The 24,446-nt window shown below is 46.5% G+C and overlaps 1 protein-coding gene across 4 annotated transcripts in view; it reads left to right on the top strand.

Moving 5' to 3' along the window:
- CATIP (ciliogenesis associated TTC17 interacting protein) overlaps positions 1 to 24,446 on the top strand; it is a 114,706-nt gene that overhangs the window by 34,154 nt on the left and 56,106 nt on the right. For all 4 annotated transcript variants that reach the window (XM_063933924.1, XM_063933923.1, XM_063933921.1 and 1 more), the window contains one exon: positions 23,002 to 23,057. In XM_063933924.1, coding sequence (XP_063789994.1) covers positions 23,002 to 23,057 — 56 coding nt within the window. The remainder of the gene's footprint in view (positions 1 to 23,001; positions 23,058 to 24,446) is intronic.

Here is a 24,446-nt window from a genome sequence, read left to right as displayed (position 1 = left end):
CAGGAGACGCACCTCATCCCTACTGAAATTTTGAGATTACAAATCCTACGATGGAAAGTTTTACTTTCTGTATCCTTTAACACGAAAAAAAGAGGTGTGGTCATACTTGTTCGAAGGCATTTCAATATAGACATGATTTCTTCTGTGACAGATCCTGAAGGGCGGTATGTGTTGGCAGAAGTAAAAATTGGCATGACACATTATATTTTTAGTAATTTGTATGCACCTAATAACCCTTCTAAACATTTCTTTGTCAAGATTTTCACAGACCTTCAACAATTTTCCCACCTACCCATGTTAATATGTGGAGATTTTACATGTACATTTCCCCTTCTTTAGACAAAGAAAAATCTACAACTAAATTACACCCATCTTATAAATACGGCATACCTATGCTCCTGGACAAATTGCATTTGTTAGATAGTTGGAGAACTCACCACCCGACCGATCAGCGGCTAACGGTTCGCTATCCAGAATAGATTACATTTTGATTTCTACTCTTATGTTCCCCAAAGTTGAGGAGGTTGATATACTGCCCATTTGTATCTCAGACCATGCCATGGTATAGTTGACGCAACGCACCTGTGTCGATTTGGGTCCATATATTACATGGAGATATCCCTCATCTTTCTCTAACTCCATCAAGTTTCGCAGTAAAAGTCAAGCCGCCTGGGAGGACTATGAAGTAAACAATATAGATGCTTTATCTACTGACCCACTCCTTTTTTGGCAAGCCTCAAAAGCAGTTGTGAGAGAGACGATTATAGCCTACGTTAATTCTTTCAAAAAAACTTCTACGGCTGAATACCTATCACATCAGACGCAGTTGACTACTGCTTATCAATTGTATATCTCCGACCCTTCCCCCACCAACAAGAACAATTATTCCTTAGCCAAGATACACTCGATGCCTTGCTAAACAAATTACAATCCACTTATTCTTTTCATAAAGACCATTTATTTTACAAATTTGGAAACAAGGTTGGAAAACTTTTAACTAATGTATTGCGCAGCCAATCCCCCCCTATGGTAGTACAACCACTCAGATTACCTGATGGCACCTTAGAATCCCGCAGTGCTCATATTGTAACTATCATGAAAAACTATTATGTAGACTTGGATTCTATTCCCTTAAAGGAGACTGATGGTATAGAGTATTTTGGGATAAACCTATCTATCCCACAACTCCCCTCTTCCAATATTGACCTCCTTACAGCTTTGGTGACTTGAGTTGGAAGTTAGGAATGTTATTGTTCAGTTAAAACCAGGGAAAGCCCAGGCCCTGATGGCTGAATATTATAAACTTCTGACTCCCTCTATTGTCCCTGTGTTAACGATAATGAATAATCTTATCATCACCAATACAGTTATACCCAGATATTTTAATTCTGCCATTAACAAATTGATTCCTAAACCAGGAAGAGACCTCAGTAATCCGGCTTCTTATCGGCCAATATCTCTCCTTAACCTGGATTATAAAATATTTACAAAGATTTTGGCCGATAGGCTGAAAGTGGATCTTCCTACAATTATCCATAAAGACCAATCAGGATTTATTATTGGTCGCCATTCAGTCACCAATGTCCGTAGGGTCTTCTCGGCTATCTGTGCTATCACTCAGATGGAATCTCCTCCTCCTAGTGCTGTCCTATACCTGGATGCCGAGAAGGCCTTTGACATGGTGCTCTGGAATCATCTTTTTAATACTATGTCCAAATTTGGCTTCCCAGAAAAATGTATTTCCATTGTCCGAGTATTATACTCTTTGCCCCTCTCACAATTATCTTGTAATGGGTATCTTTCAGATCCTATTTCTATATTAAGAGGAACAAGACAGGGCTGCCCCTTGTCGCCCCTACTATTTGCCATTGCACTGGTAATCACTCTCAGAAATTCCCCTCTTTACCAAGGTATTACAGTTGCCTCTGTGGATTTGAGGATTTCCTTATTTGCAGATGACATGCTTTTATTTTTATCCCATCCCGAACATTCCCTGCCAGTAGTTATGGATATTTTGCCCAATCCAGCTCATTTTCAGGTTACAAGATAAACATAGACAAATCTGAGATTTTACCCATATCAGGCTCTCTTGATTTTATGCGCACTTAAATACTATGACAATAGTTCAGTCTCACTTCAAATACCTAGGAATCCAAATTCTGGCCAAACTCTCTGAAATTTATACCTTAAATTTTACCCCACTGATTTTACATATTACAAAAAACCTTAGAAGGTTGGATTTCCCTCCCTCTTTCGTTGCTGGGAACAATGGCTGTAGTAAAACAAATAGTACTCCCTAAATTACTATATCTTAAGCAAATGCTCCCACTCCGGTTACTTGATTCAGACATTAAAATCTTATATGCTGACTTCCGGTGGGCGGGGCATCTAGCATGGCCGCTTTTTAATTCCTGTCTGTGTAGGGGCTACAGCAATCTGTCCGAATCCTCCTCCTATTGTCACCTTGGGGATATGGGGATACCTGCTTTGTGGGAGTGTGTCCCCTGTGAGTAGAGGAACAATTTGATACCACACTTGCCCCTCTAGACCTCTTTTCCACCGAGGTCTGGCCGTTTATATTAATGGCGTGGATGGCTGCCTACACTTGGCGGGCGCGAAACTCGGGAGGGAAGGGACTGATGCCACAGAGCTTTTACTGCTTGGTCTCCAGCGTCCCCTGCCGCACCCCCCCCCATCTATAGACTTACTCTCTCCGGGTTGCCGGAGCTCTGGACGCCCGTCCCGTGTGCTTCGTGTAGTGACGTCCCCGCCGCGGGAGCACAGATCGCCGCAGAAGGATTCCTGGCGCTGTGATCTGGAGGCCTGATCCGCCGGACGGAGGACCCCTCGGCCGTGACACCGCAGCGGATTTTACTGAGACCAGCAGCGCCACAGCTTGCCGGGCGGGAGATACTGACGCGGAGCTGCTTTCCTTTCTCTCCCCGGCGGCGGCTGGGGCGCGACGTACACTGTCCCCCGCTGCCTGTGTGGATGGCTGGCCGGCTCGAGATGCCTGGGACGACCTGCCTCTGCTGACCTCTCCTCCGTTGACCCTGCTAAATCCGCCGAGGCTCGTCCTCACTTGTGCCGCTGAAGAGTGACCGTCAAGTCTGGCTGTGTGCCCGTCCCTGCTGCTGGCATCCAGGGAGTCTGAAGGCTTATCTTCTGGGACCTTTGGTGTATGAAAGTTGCTGTGGGGGCTGACTTTGCCGGGCGATCTGCAGCCCCTTAATCACTCCAGGTACTAACCCTGTTTGTCCCCCCCCTCCACTTTTTACTAACAACCCCCATTTCTCTCTCTTTTATTACCCTTTACTTGATACCGTCCCCCCTCTTGTGTGCTCCTCTTCCCTCTCTTGCGATACACCTCCCCCCCTTTCCCGAACACAGTTACCCTTACTTGATCCCCTTCTCTTTTCTCTTGTTGTGGAAGCAATTGCCGCACTGCGAGTGTGCTGGGGTACCTCCTTCTAATGCGTGGGACTGTTGGCTGCTGCTTGGGACATTAACAGGACCTCATAGGCGTGTGTTTACACTCATTATGGATTGTACTGCTGCGACTACCGTGAGACGGCTGTTATATTAGGGGGCAATGCATTGCACCGGCTGGTGCTACTCATGGACGCCCCACAATCGGAGGGGAGCCCCGATTGCCCGTTGTTTGGCTGCGAGATTCGTATCTTCTCCACTGTGTGTCTGCTTATCGGGCTCAGACCATATTAGCCGCCTGTGCCACGTCTACGTTAGGGGTCATGCAGCTTGCATACTGCTGCAACTGAGGGAATGGTGCCACTGAGTGATTGTCTGTTGGGAGACTTCTAGAGAGATTGTATTCTTTTTCTATGTTTTCTTGATCGCTTCAGATATATAACCTGCTCTGCTGGCTCTTGAGACAACCTTTATGTACCGTTTGTTATTTCTCTGACGTCCTTGTGGATGCTGGGAACTCCGTAAGGACCATGGGGAATAGCGGCTCCGCAGGAGACTGGGCACAAAAGTAAAGCTTTAGGACTACCTGGTGTGCACTGGCTCCTCCCCCTATGACCCTCCTCCAAGCCTCAGTTAGATTTTTGTGCCCGGCCGAGAAGGGTGCACACTAGGGGCTCTCCTGAGCTTCTTAGTGAAAGTTTAGTTTTAGGTTTTTTATTTTCAGTGAGACCTGCTGGCAACAGGCTCACTGCATCGAGGGACTAAGGGGAGAAGAAGCGAACTCACCTGCGTGCAGAGTGGATTGGGCTTCTTAGGCTACTGGACACCATTAGCTCCAGAGGGACCGAACACAGGCCCAGCCTCGGAGCTCGGTCCCAGAGCCGCGCCGCCGGCCCCCTTACAGAGCCAGAAGCAAGAAGAGGTCCGGAAAAATCGGCGGCAGAAGACATCCTGTCTTCACCAAGGTAGCGCACAGCACTGCAGCTGTGCGCCATTGCTCCTCAGCACACTTAACACTTCAGTCACTGAGGGTGCAGGGCGCTAGGGGGGGCGCCCTGAGCAGCAATAAAAACACCTTGGCTGGCGAAAATACATCACATATAGCCCCCAGGGCTATATGGATGAATTTTAACCCCTGCCAGATTCCACAGAAAAACGGGAGAAAAGGCCGCCGAGAAGGGGGCGGAGCCTATCTCCTCAGCACACTGGCGCCATTTTCTCTCACAGCTCCGTTGGAGGGAAGCTCCCTGGCTCTCCCCTGCAGTTACTACACTACAGAAAGGGGTTAAAAAAGAGAGGGGGGCACTAATTAGGCGCAGTATAACAATACAGCAGCTATAAGGGGAAAAACACTTATATAAGGTTATCCCTGTATATATATATAGCGCTCTGGTGTGTGCTGGCATACTCTCCCTCTGTCTCCCCAAAGGGCTAGTGGGGTCCTGTCCTCTATCAGAGCATTCCCTGTGTGTGTGCTGTGTGTCGGTACGTTGTGTCGACATGTATGAGGAGGAAAATGAGGTGGAGGCGGAGCAATTGCCTGTAACAGAGATGTCACCCCCTAGGGAGTCGACACCTGAGTGGATGAGCTTATGGAAGGAATTATGTGACAGTGTCAGCTCTTTACAAAAGATTGATGACATGAGACAGCCGGCGACTCAGCCTGTGCCTGTCCAGGTGTCTCAAAAGCCATCTGGGGCTCTAAAACGCCCGTTACCGCAGATGGCAGATACAGACGCCGACACGGATACTGACTCCAGTGTCGACGATTAAGAGACGAATGTGACTTCCAGTAGGGCCACACGTTACATGATTGAGGCTATGGAAAATGTTTTTACACATTTCTGATAATACCAGTACCACTAAAAAGGGTATTAGGTTGGGTGAGAAAAAACTGCCTGTAGTTTTTCCTGCATCTGAGGAATTAAATGAAGTGTGTGATGATGCGTGGGTTTCCCCCGATAAAAACTGTTAATTCCTAAAAAGTTATTAGCATCATACCCCTTCCCGCCAGAGGATAGGGCACGTTGGGAAACGCCCCTTAGGGTGAATAAAGCGCTCACACGCTTGTCTAAACAGGTGGCACTACCGTCCCCGGATACGGCCGCCCTTAAGGAACCTGCTGACAGAAAGCAGTAAAATATCCTAAAATGTATATACACTCACACGGGTGTGATACTGCGACCAGCAATCGCCTCAGCCTGGATGTGCAGTGCTGGGGTGGCTTGGTCGGATTCCCTGACTGACAATATTGATACCCTAGATAGGGACAGTATATTACTAACTATAGAGCATTTAAAAGATGCATTTCTATATATGCGTGATGCACAGAGGGATATTTGCCGACTGGCATCAAGAGTAAGTGCGCTGTCCATTTCTGCCAGAAGAGGGTTATGGACAAGACAGTGGTCAGGTGATGATGATTCCAAAAGGCATATGGAAGTATCGCCTTATAAAAGGAAGGAGTTATTTGGGGTAGGTCTAACAGACCTGGTGGCCACTGGAAAATCCACATTTTTACCCCAGGTAGCTTCTCAACCTAAGAAGACGCCGTATTATCAGGCGCAGTCCTTTCGGCCCCATAAGGACAAGCGGGCAAAAGGCGCCTAATTTCTGCCCCGTGGCAGAGGGAGAGGAAAAAGGCTGCAGCAAACAGCCAATTCCCAGGAACAAAAGCCCTCTCCCGCCTCCGCAAAGTCCTCAGCATGACGCTGGGGCTTTACAAGCGGTCTCAGGCACGGTGGGGGCCCGTCTCAAGAAATTCGAGACGTCTCCCCCTCGCCGTTTCATAAAGTCTGCTTTACCGACGTCTCCCTCAGACAGGGAGACAGTATTGCAAGCCATTCACAGGCTGTATTCCCAGCAGGTGATAATCAAGGTACCCCTCCTGCAACAGGGAAAGGGGTACTATTCCACACTATTGTGGTACCGAAGCCGAACGGCTCGGTAAGACCATTTTTAAATCTAAAATCCTTGAACACTTACATACAAAGGTTAAAATTCAAGATGGAGTCACTCAGAGCAGTGATTGCAAACCTGGAAGAAGGGGTCTATATGGTCTCTCTGGACATCAAAGATGCTTACCTACATGTCCCAATTTACCCTTCTCCAAGGGTACCTCAGGTTTGTGGTACAGAACTGTCACTATCAGTTTCAGACGCTGCCGATTGGATTGTCCACGGCACCCCGGGTCTTTACCAAGGTAATGGCCGAAATGATGATACTCCTTCGAAAGAAGGGAGTTTCAGTTATCCCTTACTTGGACGATCTCCTGATAAGGGCAAGATCCAGGGAACAGTTGGAAGTCGGGGTAGCACTATCTCAGATAGTGCTGCGGCAGCACGGTTGGATTCTCAATATTCCAAAATCGCAGCTGATCCCGACGACACGCCTTCTATTCCTAGGGATGATCCTGGACACAGTCCGGAAAAAGGTGTTTTCTCCCGGAGGAGAAAGCCAGGGGGTTATCCGAACTAGTCTGAAACCTCCTAAAACCAGGCCAAGTGTCAGTGGTGCACAAGGGTCCTGGGAAAAATGGTGGCTTCCTACGAAGAAATTCCATTCGGCAGATTCCACGCAAGAACTTTCCAGTGGGACCTGCTGGACAAATGGTCCGGATCGCATCTTCAGATGCATCAGCGGATAACCCTGTCACCAAAGACAAGGGTGTCTCTCCTGTGGTGGTTGCAGAGTGCTCATCTTCTAGAGGGCCGCAGATTCGGCATTCAGGACTGGGTCCTGGTGACCACGGATGCCAGCCTGAGAGGCTGGGGAGCAGTCACACAGGGAAAAAATTTCCAGGGCTTGTGGTCAAGCCTGGAGACATCACTTCACATAAATATTTTGGAGCTAAGGGCCATTTACAATGCCCTAAGCCAAGCAATACCTCTGCTTCAAGGTCAGCCGGTGCTGATCCTGTCGGACAATATCACGGCAGTCGCCCACGTAAACAGACAGGGCGGCACAAGAAGCAGGAGGGCAATGGCAGAAGCTGCAAGGATTTTTCGCTGGGCGGAAAATCATGTGATAGCACTGTCAGCAGTGTTCATTCCGGGAGTGGACAACTGGGAAGCAGACTTCCTCAGCAGGCACGACCTCCACCCGGAAGAGTGGGGACTTCACCCAGAAGTCTTCCACATGATTGTAATGTAAACCATTGGGAAAAACCAAAGGTGGACATGATGGCGTCCCGCCTAAATAAAAAAATTGGACAGGTATTGCGCCAGGTCAAGGGACCCTCAGGCAATAGCTGTGGACGCTCTGGTAACACCGTGGGTGTACCAGTCAGTGTATGTGTTCCCTCCTCTTCCTCTCATACCAAAAGTACTGAGAATTATAAGACGGAGGGGAGTAAGAACTATACTCGTGGCTCCGGATTGGCCAAGAAGGACTTGGTACCCGGAACTTCAAGAGATGCTCACGGAGGACCCGTGGCCTCTACCTCTAAGAAGGGACCTGCTCCAGCAAGGACCCTGTCTATTCCAAGACTTACCGCGGCTGCGTTTGACGGCAGGGCGGTTGAACGCCGGATCCTGAAGGAAAAAGGCATTCCGGATGAAGTCATCCCTACCCTGGTCAAGCCAGGAAGGATGTAACCGCAAAGCATTATCACCGCATTTGGCAAAAATATGTTGCGTGGTGCGAGGCCAGTAAGGCCCCGATGGAGGAATTTCAACTAGGTCGATTCCTGCATTTCCTGTAAACAGGAGTGTCTATGGGCCGAAAATTGGGGTCCATTAAGGTTCAAATTTCGGCCCTGTCGATTTTCTTCCAGAAAGAACTGGCTTCAGTTCCTGAAGTTCAGACGTTTGTCAAGGGGGTACTGCATATACAGCCTCCTTTTGTGCCTCCAGTGGCACCTTGGGATCTCAATGTAGTTTTGGGGTTCCTAAAATCACATTGGTTGAACCACTCACCACTGTGGACTTAAAATATCTCACATGGAAAGTGGTAATGCTGTTGGCCCTGGCTTCAGCCAGGCGTGTCTCAGAATTGGCGGCTTTATCCTATAAAAGCCCTTACCTAATTTTTCATACGGACAGGGCAGAATTGAGGACTCGTCCTCAATTTCTCCCTAAGGTGGTTTCAGCGTTTCACTTGAACCAGCCTATTGTGGTACCTGCGGCTACTAGGGACTTGGAGGACTCCCAAGTTGCTGGACGTAGTCAGGGCCCTGAAAATATAAGTTTCCAGGACGGCTGGATTCAGAAAATCTGACTCGCTGTTTATCCTGTATGCACCCAACAAGCTGGGTGCTCCTGCTTCTAAGCAGACTATTGCTCGTTGGATTTGTAGTACAATTCAGCTTGCACATTCTGTGGCAGGCCTGCCACAGCCAAAATCTGTAAAAGCCCATTCCACAAGGAAGGTGGGCTCATCTTGGGCGGCTGCCCGAGGGGTCTCGGCTTTACAACTTTGCCGAGCAGCTACTTGGTCAGGGGCAAACACGTTTGCTAAATTCTACAAATTTGATACCCTGGCTGAGGAGGACCTGGAGTTCTCTCATTCGGTGCTGCAGAGTCATCCGCACTCTCCCGCCCGTTTGGGAGCTTTGGTATAATCCCCATGGTCCTTACGGAGTTCCCAGCATCCACTAGGACGTCAGAGAAAATAAGAATTTACTTACCGATAATTCTATTTCTCTATCGTCCTAGTGGATGCTGGGGTTCCTGAAAGGACCATTGGGAATAGCGGCTCCGCAGGAGACAGGGCACAAAAAGTAAAGCTTTACGATCAGGTGGTGTGTACTGGCTCCTCCCCCTATGACCCTCCTCCAAGCCTCAGTTAGATTTTTGTGCCCGGCCGAGAAGGGTGCAATCTAGGTGGCTCTCCTAAAGAGCTGCTTAGAAAAGTTTAGCTTAGGTTTTTTATTTTACAGTGAGTCCTGCTGGCAACAGGATCACTGCAACGAGGGACTTAGGGGAGAAGAAGTGAACTCACCTGCGTGCAGGATGGATTGGCTTCTTGGCTACTGGACATCAGCTCCAGAGGGACGATCACAGGTACAGCCTGGATGGTCACCGGAGCCTTGCCGCCGGCCCCCTTGCAGATGCTGAAGTAAGAAGAGGTCCAGAATCGGCGGCAGAAGACTCCTCAGTCTTCTAAAGGTAGCGCACAGCACTGCAGCTGTGCGCCATTTTCCTCTCAGCACACTTCACACGGCAGTCACTGAGGGTGCAGGGCGCTGGGAGGGGGGCGCCCTGGGAGGCAAATGAAAACCTATTTTGGCTAAAAATACCTCACATATAGCCTCCGGAGGCTATATGGAGATATTTAACCCCTGCCAGAATCCGTTAAGAGCGGGAGACGAGGCCGCCGAAAAAGGGGCGGGGCCTATCTCCTCAGCACACAGCGCCATTTTCCCTCACAGAAAGGCTGGAGGGAAGGCTCCCAGGCTCTCCCCTGCACTGCACTACAGAAACAGGGTTAAAACAGAGAGGGGGGGCACTAATTTGGCGTTAGAAATATATAATAAAGATGCTATAAGGGAAAACACTTATATAAGGTTGTCCCTATATAATTATAGCGTTTTTGGTGTGTGCTGGCAAACTCTCCCTCTGTCTCTCCAAAGGGCTAGTGGGTCCTGTCCTCTATCAGAGCATTCCCTGTGTGTGTGCTGTGTGTCGGTACGTGTGTGTCGACATGTATGAGGACGATGTTGGTGAGGAGGCGGAGCAATTGCCTGTAATGGTGATGTCACTCTCTAGGGAGTCGACACCGGAATGGATGGCTTATTTAGGGAATTACGTGATAATGTCAACACGCTGCAAGGTCGGTTGACGACATGAGACGGCCGACAAACAATTAGTACCGGTCCAGATGTCTCAAAAACACCGTCAGGGGTTTTAAAACGCCCGTTTACTTTAGTCGGTCGACACAGACACAGACAGGGACACTGAATCCAGTGTCGACGGTGAATAAACAAACGTATTCCTTATTAGGGCCACACGTTAAAGGCAATGAAGGAGGTGTTACATATTTCTGATACTACAAGTACCACAAAAGAGGGTATTATGTGGGATGTGAAAAAACTACCGTAGTTTTTCCTGAATCAGATAAATTAAATAAAGTGTGTGATGATGCGTGGGTTCCCCCCGATAGAAAATTAGGGGCGGTATACCCTTTCCCGCCAGAAGTTAGGGCGCGTTGGGAAACACCCCTTAGGGTGGCTAAGGCGCTCACACGCTTATCAAAACAAGTGGCGGTACCGTCTATAGATAGGGCCGTCCTCAAGGACCAGCTGACAGGAGGCTGGAAAATATCATAAAAAGTATATACACACATACTGGTGTTATACTGCGACCAGCGATCGCCTCAGCCTGGATGTGCAGAGCTGGGGTGGCTTGGTCGGATTCCCTGACTAAAAATATTGATACCCTTGACAGGGACAGTATTTTATTGACTATAGAGCATTTAAAGGATGCATTTCTATATATGCGAGATGCACAGAGGGATATTTGCACTCTGGCATCAAGAGTAAATGCGATGTCCATATCTGCCAGAAGATGTTATGGACACGACAGTGGTCAGGTGATGCAGATTCCAAACGGCACAAAGGTGTATTGCCGTATAAAGGAAGAGGAGTTATTTGGGGTCGGTCCATCGGACCTGGTGGCCACGGCAACTGCTGGAAAATCCACCGTTTTTACCCTAAGTCACATCTCTGCAGAAAAAGACACCGTCTTTTCAGCCTCAGTCCTTTCGTCCCTATAAGATCATATCTGCCCAGGGATAGAGGAAAGGGAAGAAGACTGCAGCAGGCAGCCCATTCCCAGGAACAGAAGCGTTCCACCGCTTCTGACAAGTTCTCAGCATGGCGCTGAGACCGTACAGGACCCCTGGATCCTACAAGTAGTATCCCAGGGGTACAGATTGGAATGTCGAGACGTTTCCCCTTCGCAGGCTCCTGAAGTCTGCTTTACCAAGGTCTCCCTCCGACAAGGAGGCAGTATGGGAAAAAATTCACAAGCTGTATTCCCAGCAGGTGATAATTAAATTACCTCTCCTACTACAAGAAAAGGGGTATTATTCCACACTATATTGTGGTACTGAAGCCAGAAGGCTAGGTGAGACTTATTCTAAAAAATTTTTGAACACTTACAAAGGTTCAAATCAAGATGGAGTCACTCAGAGCAGTGATAACGAACCAGGAAGAAGGGGACTATATAGTGTCCCGGGACATCAGGGATGCTTACCTCTATGTCCCAAATTTGCCCTTCTCACTAAGGGTACCTCAGGTTCGTGGTGCAGAACTGTCACTATCAGTTTCAGACGCTGCCGTTTGGATTGTCCACGGCACCCCGGGTCTTTACCAAGGTAATGGCCGAAATGATGATTCTTCTTCGAAGAAAAGGCGTCTTAATTATCCCTTACTTGGACGATCTCCTGATAAGGGCATAGTCCAGGGAACAGTTGGAGGTCGGAGTAGCACTATCTCGGATACTGCTACAACAGCACGGGTGGATTCTAAATATTCCAAAATCGCAGCTGATCCCGACGACACGTCTGCTGTGCCTAGGGATGATTCTGGACACAGTCCAGAAAAAGGTGTTTCTCCCGGAAGAGAAAGCCAGGGAGTTATCCGAGCTAGTCAGGAACCTCCTAAAAACAGTGCATCATTGCACAAGGGTCCTGGTAAAAATGGTGGCTTCCTACGAAGCAATTCCATTCGGCAGATTTCACGCAAGAACTTTTCAGTGGGATCTGCTGGACAAATGGTCCGGATCGCATCTTCAGATGCATCAGCGGATAACCCTATATCCAAGGACAAGGGTGTCTCTCCTGTGGTGGTTATAGAGTGCTCATCTTCTAGAGGGCCGCAGATTCGGCATTCAGGATTGGATGCTGGTGACCACGGAGCCCAGCCCGAGAGGCTGGGGAGCAGTCACACAAGGAAAAAATTTCCAGGGAGTGTGATCAAGTCTGGAGACTTTTCTCCACATAAATATACTGGAGCTAAGGGTAAATTTATAATGCTCTAAGCTTAGCAAGACCTCTGCTTCAAGGTCAGCCGGTATTGATCCAGTGGGAAAAACATCACGGCAGTCGCCCACGTAAACAGACAGGGCGACACAAGAAGCAGGAGGGCAATGGCAAAAACTGCAAGGACTTTTCGCTGGGCGGAAAATCATGTGATAGCACTGTCAGCAGTGTTTCATCCCGGGAATGGAAACTGGGAAGCAGACTTCCTCAGCAGGCACGACCTCCACCCGGGAGAGTGGAAACTTCATCGGGAAGTTTTTTCCACATGATTGTAAACCGTTGGGAAATACCAAAGGTGGACATGATGGCGTCCCGTCTGAACAAAAAACGGGACAGGTATTGCGCCAGGTCAAGAGACCCTCAGGCAATAGCTGTGGACGTTCTGGTAACACCGTGGGTGTACCAGTCGGTGTATGTGTTCCCTCCTCTGCTTCTCATACCTAAGGTGCTGAGAATTATAAGACGTAGAGGAGTAAGAACTATACTCATGGCTCCGGATTGGCCAAGAAGGACTTGGTACCCGGAACTTCAAGAGATGCTTACAGAGGTCTTATGGCCTCTGCTGCTAAGAAGGGATTTGCTTCAGCAAGTACCATGTCTGTTCCAAGACTTACCGCAGTTGCGTTTGTCGGCATGGCGGTGGAACGCCGGATCCTAAGGGAAAAAGGCATTCCGGAAGAGGTCATTCCTACCCTGGTCAAAGCCAGAAAGGAGGTGACCGCACAACATTATCACCACATGTGGCGAAAATATGTTGCGTGGTGTGAGGCCAGGATGGCCCCACAAAGAAATTTCAACTCGGTCGTTTCCTGCATTTCCTGCAAACAGGAGTGTCTATGGGCCGCAAATTGGGGTCCATTAAGGTTCAAATTTCGGCCCTGTCGATTTTCTTCCAGAAAGAATTGGCTTCAGTTCCTGAAGTCCAGAAGTTTGTCAAGGGAGTATTGCATATACAACCCCCTTTTGTGCCTCCAGTGGCACTGTGGGATCTCAACGTAGTTCTGGGATTCCTCAAATCACATTGGTTTAAAACCAGTCAAATCTGTGGATTTGAAGCATCTCACATGAAAAGTGACCATGCTCTTGGCCCTGGCCTGGACCAGGCGAGTGTCAAATTGGTGGTTTTTTCTCAAAAAAGCCCATATCTGTTTGTCCATTCGGACAGGGCAGAGCTGCGGACTCGTCCCCAGTTCTCTCCCTAAGGTGGTGTCAGTGTTTCACCTGAACCAGCTTATTGTGGTGCCTTGCACCTACTAGGGACTTGGAGGACTCCAAGTTGCTAGATGTTGTCAGGGCCCTGAAAATATGTTCCAGGACGGCTGGAGTCAGGAAAACTGACTTGCTGTTATCCTGTATGCACCCAACAAACTGGGTGCTCTTGCTTCTAAGCAGACTATTGCTAGTTGGATGTGTAATACAATTCAGCTTGCACATTCTGTGGCAGGCCTGCCACAGCCAAAATATGTAAATGCCCATTCCACAAGGAAGGTGGGCTCATCTTGGGCGGCTGCCCGAGGGGTCTCGGCTTTACAACTTTGCCGAGCGGTTATTTAGTCAGGGGCAAACACGTTTGTAAAATCCTACAAATTTGATACCCTGGCTAAGGAGGACCTGGAGTTCTCTCATTCGGTGCTGCAGAGTCATCCGCACTCTCCCGCCCGTTTGGGAGCTTTGGTATTATCCCCATGGTCCTTTCAGGAACCCCAGCATCCACTAGGACGATAGAGAAAATAAGAATTTACTTACCGATAATTCTATTTCTCGGAGTCCGTAGTGGATGCTGGGCGCCCATCCCAAGTGCGGATTGTCTGCAATACTTGTACATAGTTATTGTTACAAAAATCGGGTTATTATTGTTGTGAGCCATCTTTTCAGAGGCTCCTCTGTTATCATGCTGTTAACTGGGTTCAGATCACAGGTTGTACGGTGTGATTGGTGTGGCTGGTATGAGTCTTACCCGGGATTCAAAATCCTTCCTTATTGTGTACGCTCGTCCGGGCACAGTATCCTAACTGAGGCTTGGAGGAGGGTCATAGGGGGAGGAGCCTGTGCACACCAGTTAGTCCTAAAGCTTTCTTTAGATGTGCCCAGTCTCCTGCGGAGCCGCTATTCCCCATGGTCCTTACGGAGTTCCCAGCATCCACTACGGACTACGAGAAATAGAATTATCGGTAAGTAAATTCTTATTTTTTCTTATATATCATTATGTGACGTTTGTTATTTTTGCTCAGAATCTCTAATCTGTATTGCTTGACATAATATATTGTTTCTAGATATATGTTTCTACCACAGCCGAGCATAACCATAGTTTATTGCCGGGGCTGTTGTATGGGCCTTCTCGTAGGTTGTGATATGCTATAGACAATAAGAGATAGTTTAACACATCCGCCCGGGCTTTATATGTAATTACCTGTTTTTTCGTTTGCTGTCTTTAACTGTGGGAACGTTGTTTGTGGGAGACACTGATTGTTCCGCATTCTACTCTCCGGGGTATGGATAAATACCTCGACAAAACCATGCCTCCGAAACAATCCGGCGCCTCAAACAAAACAGGGAAGGGAAAATAAGCCCCCCCCCAAATCAGGTCCACCATCCCCGGTTGGACATGGGTCGGAATCACCCAACTTACCCAGTGATAAAACTCCCCCTCTGACGGCAAAAGAGATTTCTGATTTTCTTATTCCCTTGCTTGATAAGCGATTTGACGATCTACAGGCCCGATTAGAAACGGGTTTGGCTCGCTTAGACTCTCATGCGACGCGTCTTACTGCATTGGAAACGAGATCGGGGGACACTGAGGACTCGGTCCAATCCTGTCAGGAGGGGATATCATCCCAACATAAACATATACAACAACTGCAGGATAAGGTTGAGGACCTGGAGAATAGATCTCGTAGGAATAACCTTCGATTTATAGGCATTCCGGAGTCCTTAACGGGCCAGGCCCTCTCCTCCTATCTATCTATTGACCTCCCAAACTCATTGGGGATCATGGAGGATATGGAAATCCCCCATCTCGAAAGAGTTCATAGACTGGGGACGCTGCAAGATGGGACGCGGCAGCGCTCCCACCCGGTCATAGCTTGCTACCTAGACTATAGGGCTAAGGAACAGGTCCTTACAGCTTATCGGAAAACTAGAGAATTGTTGGTCAAGGGTCACAAGATCCTGATATTCCAGGATTTCTCGGCTGCAGTGGCTCAGAAATGAAAGGAATTCTCTGCCGTCTGCTCTCATTTACATAGTAACAATATCAGATTTCGAAGTCGCCTGCTATTTAAAGTATCCGTCACTTGAAGCCATGGGTTAACTGTTTAAGGTACTCTCGCCTCGGGCGGGTGTGTGTTTGCCTATTACGTGTTTCTCTTTATTTTTGTTTTTTCTCTTCTCTCTTATCTTATAGTTTTTACTGTAATTCGCTATAAGCATCCATTTTTACTACCTTAGTAACTGTTTTGTTAATATTTTGTGTGCGCACCACTAGACCTAGCTGGTGCTCACCATGTTTTTGGTTGTTAGGAAAATGTTAGAAAATAGAGTTATGAGTCATTGTGGATCACTAATGTTATTTCAAATCTTAAGACTGTGCTATATTTCTCATATTGCGCTGATGTTGGCACTGTTGAAGTCACTGCTTGCTAAGCGACCTTGGGTTGGGGGGGGGGGGGGGGAGTCGCCGCTGTCCGCCTGAATCTATTGCCTACCTGTCAAGTTTCTCGCCCCCCCTGTGGGGATTGGGTAGCCATGCCGTCGATAGTTTCTACCTCTTCTGTGGCGATACCCCCGAAACCGATACAGTTCGTGTCTTGGAATGTAGGGGGACTTAATTCCCCAGTCAAGAGACAACGTGTGGTCACGCACCTTAAACGCCTCCACCCAGATGTGATTTTCTTACAGGAAACACACTGGCGGGCGGGTGAGGAAAATGTATTAAAAGCACCATGGCTTGGCTCTTGTGTCACTGCCCCTTTTCGCACAAAAGCCAGAGGGGTAGCCATACTTTTTCAAAAAAACCTCCCTTTTACTATTTTGACAGAAATCATTGATCCCGAAGACAGATATATAATTATGGACATAGAGCTTTTTCATGCCAAATATACCCTTGTCAACTTATACGCCCCGAATGTTGATACCCACACATTTATTCAGGACTTTGCCCACATTCTTCTTAGCAGAACTAACTACTCCCTAATAGTGGGTGGGGATTATAACATGGTGGACGATTCTACAGTTGACAGATCACCGACTATGTCGAGAACCACTGATTCTCAGAGCAGACACCTGCTGACATTCCGAGATTCCCTAGACCTCTCTGACCCTTGGAGATTGCTGCACCCAACTGACAGGACGCATACCCATTTATCGTTGGCACACGGAACTCTGTCTCGTATTGCCGATGACCTAATGCCTCAGATCGCTGGGGTGGATATACTTGATATATTGATCTCTGATCATGCCCCCGTCACGTTAGCACTGACCCATCCCCACATGCATTCAACGGATTGCATTTGGCGATTCCCACAATACTTGGCAGACTCGGAGGACTTCAAACTATACCTAACAAATCATTGGACCAATTACATAGATGACAATATAGACTACTGGGACAAACCCGAAATCTTTTGGAATGCCTCAAAGGCCGTGATGAGGGGTCACATTATCAGTTATGTCGCCCGGAAAAAAAGAGATTCCAAATTGGAATATACTACGTTAAAAACAACCATGACCAGGGCCTTCCGACTGTATACTTCTAACCCAACAGAGACTACTCTTGACGAATACAGGCAGGCTAGACGCCTGCTTAAAACCTATTTAGTTACTCAGGCGAGGCATTCCTTAGATTTCACCAAAAATAAATTTTACAGATGGGGCAATAAGGCGGGTAGATTATTGGCGATCATTTCTAGACCTCCTCAGAAACGACATGTTATAACCACTATACACCACCCCAGAACTGGACGGGTAATCACTAAATCTCAGGAAATAGTAGAACAATTTCAATCTTATTTCCAGTCCCTGTTTCAGTCAACTCACATAGACACAGATATACAAACACAGTTGTTTACGGATGCAGTATTGCCCCCCCCCCCCCATACCACAGACCAGAGAGAAGCTCTTGTGGGTCAGATAACGGCGGAGGAAATTAACACTGCTATCTCCAACTTGCCCCACGGCAAATCTCCAGGCCCGGATGGCTTTTCGGGTGATTATTACCGCATGTTGCAGACCCACATTGTCCCCTCATTATTGGAACTGTTTCATGCAATACATGAAAGTAGCTCTCCATCCCTGCTTTTTAATGAAGCCTTTATTACACTTATCCCTAAACCGGGTAGGGACACTAATTTCCTTTCCTCCTACAGACCAATTAGTCTCCTAAATGTGGATTACAAACTTCTAGCCAAGATAATGGCGACACGGCTCCAATCTATTCTCCCTGATATCCTCACCACGACACAAATGGGTTTTGTAACAGGTAGACATGCAGTTAAGGCTATCCGCACAGCTCTGGCGGCAGTGGCGGCGTCCCAGTCTCCATGCACAGACTCAAATATGCTTCTTAGCCTCGACGCTAATAAGGCCTTTGATATGGTATTATGGCCACATCTGTTTACCGTATTGGAGAGAAGAGGGTTTGACGGGAGCTTTATTAACTATATACGATACCTCTATACTGCTCCATCTGCCTCTCTTTTAATTAATGGGATTAGAGGTCAACGATTTTATTTTTTGGAACGAGGAACCCGTCAGGGATGCCCTTTATCGCCCCTGCTATTTAATTTGGCCCTCGACCCGTTGCTTAGGACACTACAGGACTGGTCTGTCTTTAGAGGTATAAAAGTGGGCGGCCAGGAAATTAAACTTTCAGCTTTCGCTGATGACATCCTTCTTTATGTATCAGACCTTGAACATTCCCTAGCTCAGATCTTAAACAAGATTCAATTATTTGGCCGTATTTCGGGTTTCAGTATTAATATGGACAAATCTAAAGCTCTACTGTTGAGTGGCACTGTGATGTGCCCGACTTGGGCCACACACTTCCCCTTACACTGGGTGTCCACATATATTATTTACTTGGGTGTCATGGTGCCACGTTATATCTCGGAACTATACAAACTCAATGTACACAAGGCCATACATACCCTGACTGATGACATTAAGAGGTGGGAGCGGCTCCCATTGTCATATCTTGGTAGGGCTAACCTCTTAAAAATGGTGGCTATACCACGCATACTATACCCCCTACAAACGCTCCCCATTCTGTTGACTAAACAGGACTCACAACAGATTAATAGACTTATTAGGACTTTCATATGGAAGGGTGGCCGAGCACGTATTGCTTTGCGAAAACTTGCTCAACCTAAATCCAACGGAGGTATCAATTTTCCAGACGTAGTGGTTTATAATCATGCCGCTCTTTTGAGACATTTAAGGGACTGGCTGCAAGACAGCTCTACTTACACGAACACGTCTTTGGAGCAGTGCTTCCTACCGACTGTAGCTTTGAAAAGTTTCCTCCACCAACACGACTGGGAAATACCTGATCATATTCGGTCTAACCCCCTTTTATGGTCTACTAGGAAGATGTGGCACATACTACGACATGACGCGAAATTGAACCCCTATCAATCCCTACACTTACCCCCTAATTAAAAACCCTAACTTTTTGGACGGCATGGCTGCCCATCCCTTCAAATTGTGGAGGGAGGATGGTATAACGTCAATTCGCTCATTGGTATCAGTGGAAGACCACCGTCTGCTCACCCTTTCAGAGGTTTCAACGAGGCATGCTGTGATTGCCTCATCTCCCCTTCCATTTCTGCAAACACAATTCTATGTCAGGTATGTTCTAGCACACATTGCGGATGGGGATTGGACCAACCCTTTGGATAGCCTCCTAATACACCCTGTACCGAGTCACAAGGCCATTTCCATTCACTATGCTTTTTTGAGAAAAATATTGGGTCATGCTACTGTGACAGGTGGTATGTCCTCCTGGTTGGCTCACTTTCCTGCCCTGACCATACCAACTCTGGAAAAAACATTACTTTACTCCCGAAAAGTCCTCCCTGCAAGCATGTACACTGAATTGTTCCTTAATGTATATCACAATACCTACTTATCCCCATTACGGCGCTTCCACATGGGAGCGACTGAATCGCACTCTTGCCCAAAATGTCACCAGAGTGAGGCTGATACCTTTCACTGTCTGTGGGCATGCCCGATTGTGCAATATTTCTGGCATTTAATTAGGAGATATGCGGAGGCTAACCTAATAACCTATGTGCCCTTTACCCCTGAATGGGCAGTTTTGGGTATCATTGATCCTGCTCTCCGCATGCCATCGGAATGTAAAAAAATACTGATAGCCTTAAGTGCGGCAGGGAAAAAGACGATACTACAGGGATGGATAAACAGCACACCACCACAGATACCACTATTTTTAAGTAAGCTAAACCACATTTTTAGGATGGACTGGGTGGAGGCTATTGTAGATAAAGGTAAATTCGTGGAACGATTCTTTAAGCTTTGGGAATCCTATATCTCCACTTTACCCCTTAATACACGCTTACACATTCACAACAGCCTCAAGAACACAACATGGTACCTGACGAGATTGGCTGCACAGGACCAACCTATATCATTGGTCTAGGGCTGGGCGGTGGTGGCGGCTTCCCCCTGGGTTGCCCATACTATGTATAATAGCGTCAGCGTAATGAATGTTGCACTCTTGTAAAGCTAAAGTCTTTATTATTGGAAACAAAAGAAAGATCGATGTGCGGTTCCATATTATCTTGTTTAATTCTTGTGTATTATTACTATATGATTTCTGTACATCATAATCTATGTTGGGATTATCCATGATGTCTCAATAAAAAATTGTTATAAAAAAAATAAAAATCTTATATGCTATTTTTCAGAAATTTCTCTGAAAGGCGGGTAAACCCCATATAGCGCGCAGAAAACTGCAAATGTCTAGGCAACATGGTGGCTTTGGCCTCCCAGACCTTCTACTTTATTCCTATGCAATTATTTTTCGTTGTGCCTCTGATTGGTTGCTAGAACAGAGCGTCTACACAGACTATGAACTAGATTCAGCTAAGCTACGACCACTATCACCTAATGCCCTCCTACATACCCCTAAAACCAAAATACCTTCGAAATTATTACAGAAGCCTCTTTTTAGAGATATTTGCTATTCCTGGCTGGCTGTTAATAAAAAATTGAAATGTAATCATACATACACTAACCATATATCTCTATGGGGTAATCCCCTAGTTGACCCCGGTAGGGACTCCTCTCTCTTCCACAGACTCTTCTATAAAGGTATCCGAGCCACGTCAGACGTGTTTGACTCTGGTGGGGAAATGTTCTCTTTTTCTTCTCTCCGAGAGAAGTATAGTGTCTCACACCTCAATTCATGTACCCCTATATACAAATCCAGCATTATATCTCCTCATTTGCTGACTTTATCTCACCTAAGAAATCCCCTGACGAGATAGACATTCTCTTAAATTTCGTATGTCACAACACTTATAGATTGAGATATCTCTACCTCTCTTTATTATCTCTGCATAAAGACAAGATTTGCTCGGCAATAACAAAATTATGGTCCACTGATATACCATTGGTGACCGATGAGACCGTTCTTTTTCATCATTATGACAAAACTATGAAAATCTTACGCTCCTCCTTATTACAGGAGGTTCATGCCAAGACGATACACAGAGCCTATATTACACAAATGCAGCGTACGCATTTCATACCCAATGAAGTTCGGAGTTGTTTAAAGTGCTCTATTACTTCAACTACTTTTCTACATTATGTATGGCAAAGTCATAAAATTAGAAAATTATGGAACAAAGTGCTATATTTCATAAATGACACTTTTAAGCTGCATTTGAAGTTAGACCCACTCCCCTGTCTTTTTGCCAGTTTCCAACCATGGATAAATCAAGGCTTACAACCTGCTTTGATCCCATTCCTCACGGTCTTGGTGACAGAAGGAAAAAAGATAATAATGCGGCATTGGATCTCGTCCGCATCGCCTTCTCTAACCGAAGTAAAGTAATTGCTTCTCCAAATTCTTTACTATGATAGAGAATCTACTGTTCCTGACATAGAGAAGGGTGTTATTCTCTTCTTTTAGTAAATGGGGTCTTTACATAGAAAAAGTTGATAAGCCGACTCGTTCCGAAATTTTTAAATTGTATGAACACACTGATTGGTGGCATTATAGAAAACTTGCAGATCTTATCTAACATGTCTAACGTGTTTACTGTATGTACCACTACTGATTAATCTCCACGGTAAATTGGAATCTCCACTCCACATTGACATTTAATAACTAACCCTTCAATTACCAATTCTGAACTTTCTCATTGATGCATTCGATATGTTGTCTAAATAGACCCCTCCCCCCCCCCACCACACACACACACACACACACACACACACACACACACACACACACACACACACACACACACACACACACACCTTTCCCCTGTTGAATTTTATGCTATGTTTTTACGGGAGAATGCTTGATATATATTAGAATTGATATATATAAATTAATGTTTTTATTGATTAGTTACAACTTTATATACAGTGTTCTTATTATAACCATTATAATTAGTATTTAATAGATCTGATTGCTCATGTGATCATATCCTTCATTGATCTTTCTGATTTTATTAAGCCTATTTATAAGCAATTCTGGTATAGTGTGAGAATTTTCTGTAACATTTGTATATTGAGTCTGTTGTGGACCATCTTGCTCTCTCCCTTTCTCTTTTCGAAGATTGTTGTTATTCTGTAAGAAAACCTAATAAAGATATATAAAAAAAAAACAGATACACCAGATTGTATTTTCCATGCAACTTAGAATAAAACAATTAGAATATGTTTATTTCCATAAGGCCAGTTACTACAGGTTCCTGAATCATCTTAATTCTTAATTTTACTAATGAATATTCTCACAACTCACATTACCCTGTGCTAGTACATCACTGGGGATCCAACCCCTTCGATATGGACCACAAGAGACCACTATAACAATAATAATAATAATTATTATTATTACTACTACCAGTTATTTATATAGCACACACATATTCTGCAGCGCTTTACAGAGAGAATATTTGGCCATTCACATCAGTCCCTGCCCCAGTGGAGCTTACAATGTACTGTATATTCCTTACCACATGTACACGCGCACACATTCACGCTAGGGTTAATTTTGTTGGGGTTAGGGCCATGGTGGGAATTGAACCCATGACCTCAGTGCTGTGAGGCAGTAATGTTAACCATTACACCATCCGTACTGCCGCATAACAATGTGTGAGGGTTACAAATGTAGGGTCCCATAAAAGGTTTTTTGATTGTGTAAAAAAAACAAAAATTACTACAGCTGGACATGGGACAGATTCTGATAAGGTATTGCCATCCATTTGTGACCCCTTTACCATATACACTACAGCATGTCAGTATATTTGCTTCTCTTCCCTACTGTGATGATGTGTTGGAATCCTTACCCTGTGATACTCTTGTACTGTCTATAACACTCATTTATTTGTATTTCTGCAGCGTATATCTCACCACAGATGGAAACGCTGGAACAGCACCACCACGAATATTTTAAGGTAAGCTAAGGTGCTATCACTAAGGATGAATAATCCAAGGGACATTTTATCATTAGTACAATCAGTTTCTTTATGCTTTTCTTTGATGGCATATTTGGTTCCTGTAATTGTGATCTGAAATTTGGAATTGCCAACCAAAAATGGGCAGCCTGGTTGGTGTAGCGGTTAGCACTACTTCATCAAAGCACTAACGTGTTGGGTTCATTCCCACCATGGCACTAACTGTGATAAGTTTGTATATTTCTCTGACGTCCTAGTGGATGCTGGGAACTCCGTAAGGACCATGGGGAACAGACAGGCTCCGCAGGAGACTGGGCACTCTAAAAGAAAGATTAGGTACTATCTGGTGTGCACTGGCTCCTCCCTCTATGCCCCTCCTCCAGACCTCAGTTAGAATCTGTGCCCGACCAGAGCTGGGTGCTCCTATTGGGCTCTCCTGAGCTTGCTAGAAAAGAAAGTATTTGTTAGGATTTTTATTTTCAGTGAGAACTGCTGGCAACAGACTCACTGCTACATGGGACTGAGGGGAGAGAAGCAAACCTACCTGCTTGCAGCTAGCTTGTGCTTCTTAGGCTACTGGACACCATTAGCTCCAGAGGGTTCGAACACAGGGCCTGACCTCGATTGTCCGTTCCCGGAGCCGCGCCGCCGTCCCCCTTGCAGAGCCAGAAGACAGAAGAGAAGCGATGAAATCGGCGGCAGAAGACTCCTGTCTTCATTAAGGTAGCGCACAGCACCGCAGCTGTGCGCCATTGCTCCCACAGCACACCACACACTCCGGTCACTGTAGGGTGCAAGGCGCTGGGGGGGGGGCGCCCTGGGCAGCAATAAAAATACCTTTGGCATAAAAATACACATAATACAGTCTGTGACTGTATATGTGTAAAACCCCCGCCATTTTTAGTCAGAAACAGGACAGAAGCCCGCCGCTGAGGGGGCGGGGCCTTCTTCCTCAGCACACCAGCGCCATTTTCTCTTCACAGCTCCGCTGGAAGGAAGCTCCCCAGGCTCTCCCCTGCAGTATCCTGGTACACAAAGGGTGAAAAGAGAGGGGGGGGGCACATAAATTTAGGCGCAAAATTTGTATATACAGCAGCTACTGGGTAAACACTGAGTTGTAGTGTAATCCCTGGGTTATATAGCGCTGGGGTGTGTGCTGGCATACTCTCTCTCTGTCTCTCCAAAGGGCCTTGTGGGGGAACTGTCCTCAAATAGAGCATCCCCTGTGTGTGTGGTGTGTCGGTACGCGTGTGTCGACATGTCTGAGGTAAAAGGCTCCTCTAAGGAGGTGATAGAGCGGATATGTATGTGAGAGGGTGTCTCCGTCGACAACGCCGACACCTGTTTGGATATGTGTAAGTGCTAAGGTGAATTTATTGCACAAAAGGT

Source organism: Pseudophryne corroboree, chromosome 7 (assembly GCF_028390025.1).
Source record: "Pseudophryne corroboree isolate aPseCor3 chromosome 7, aPseCor3.hap2, whole genome shotgun sequence".
In the NCBI taxonomy this organism is placed as follows: domain Eukaryota; kingdom Metazoa; phylum Chordata; class Amphibia; order Anura; family Myobatrachidae; genus Pseudophryne; species Pseudophryne corroboree.
Note: the sequence above shows the minus strand (reverse complement) of the source record. Positions and strands in the feature narration are given on the sequence as shown.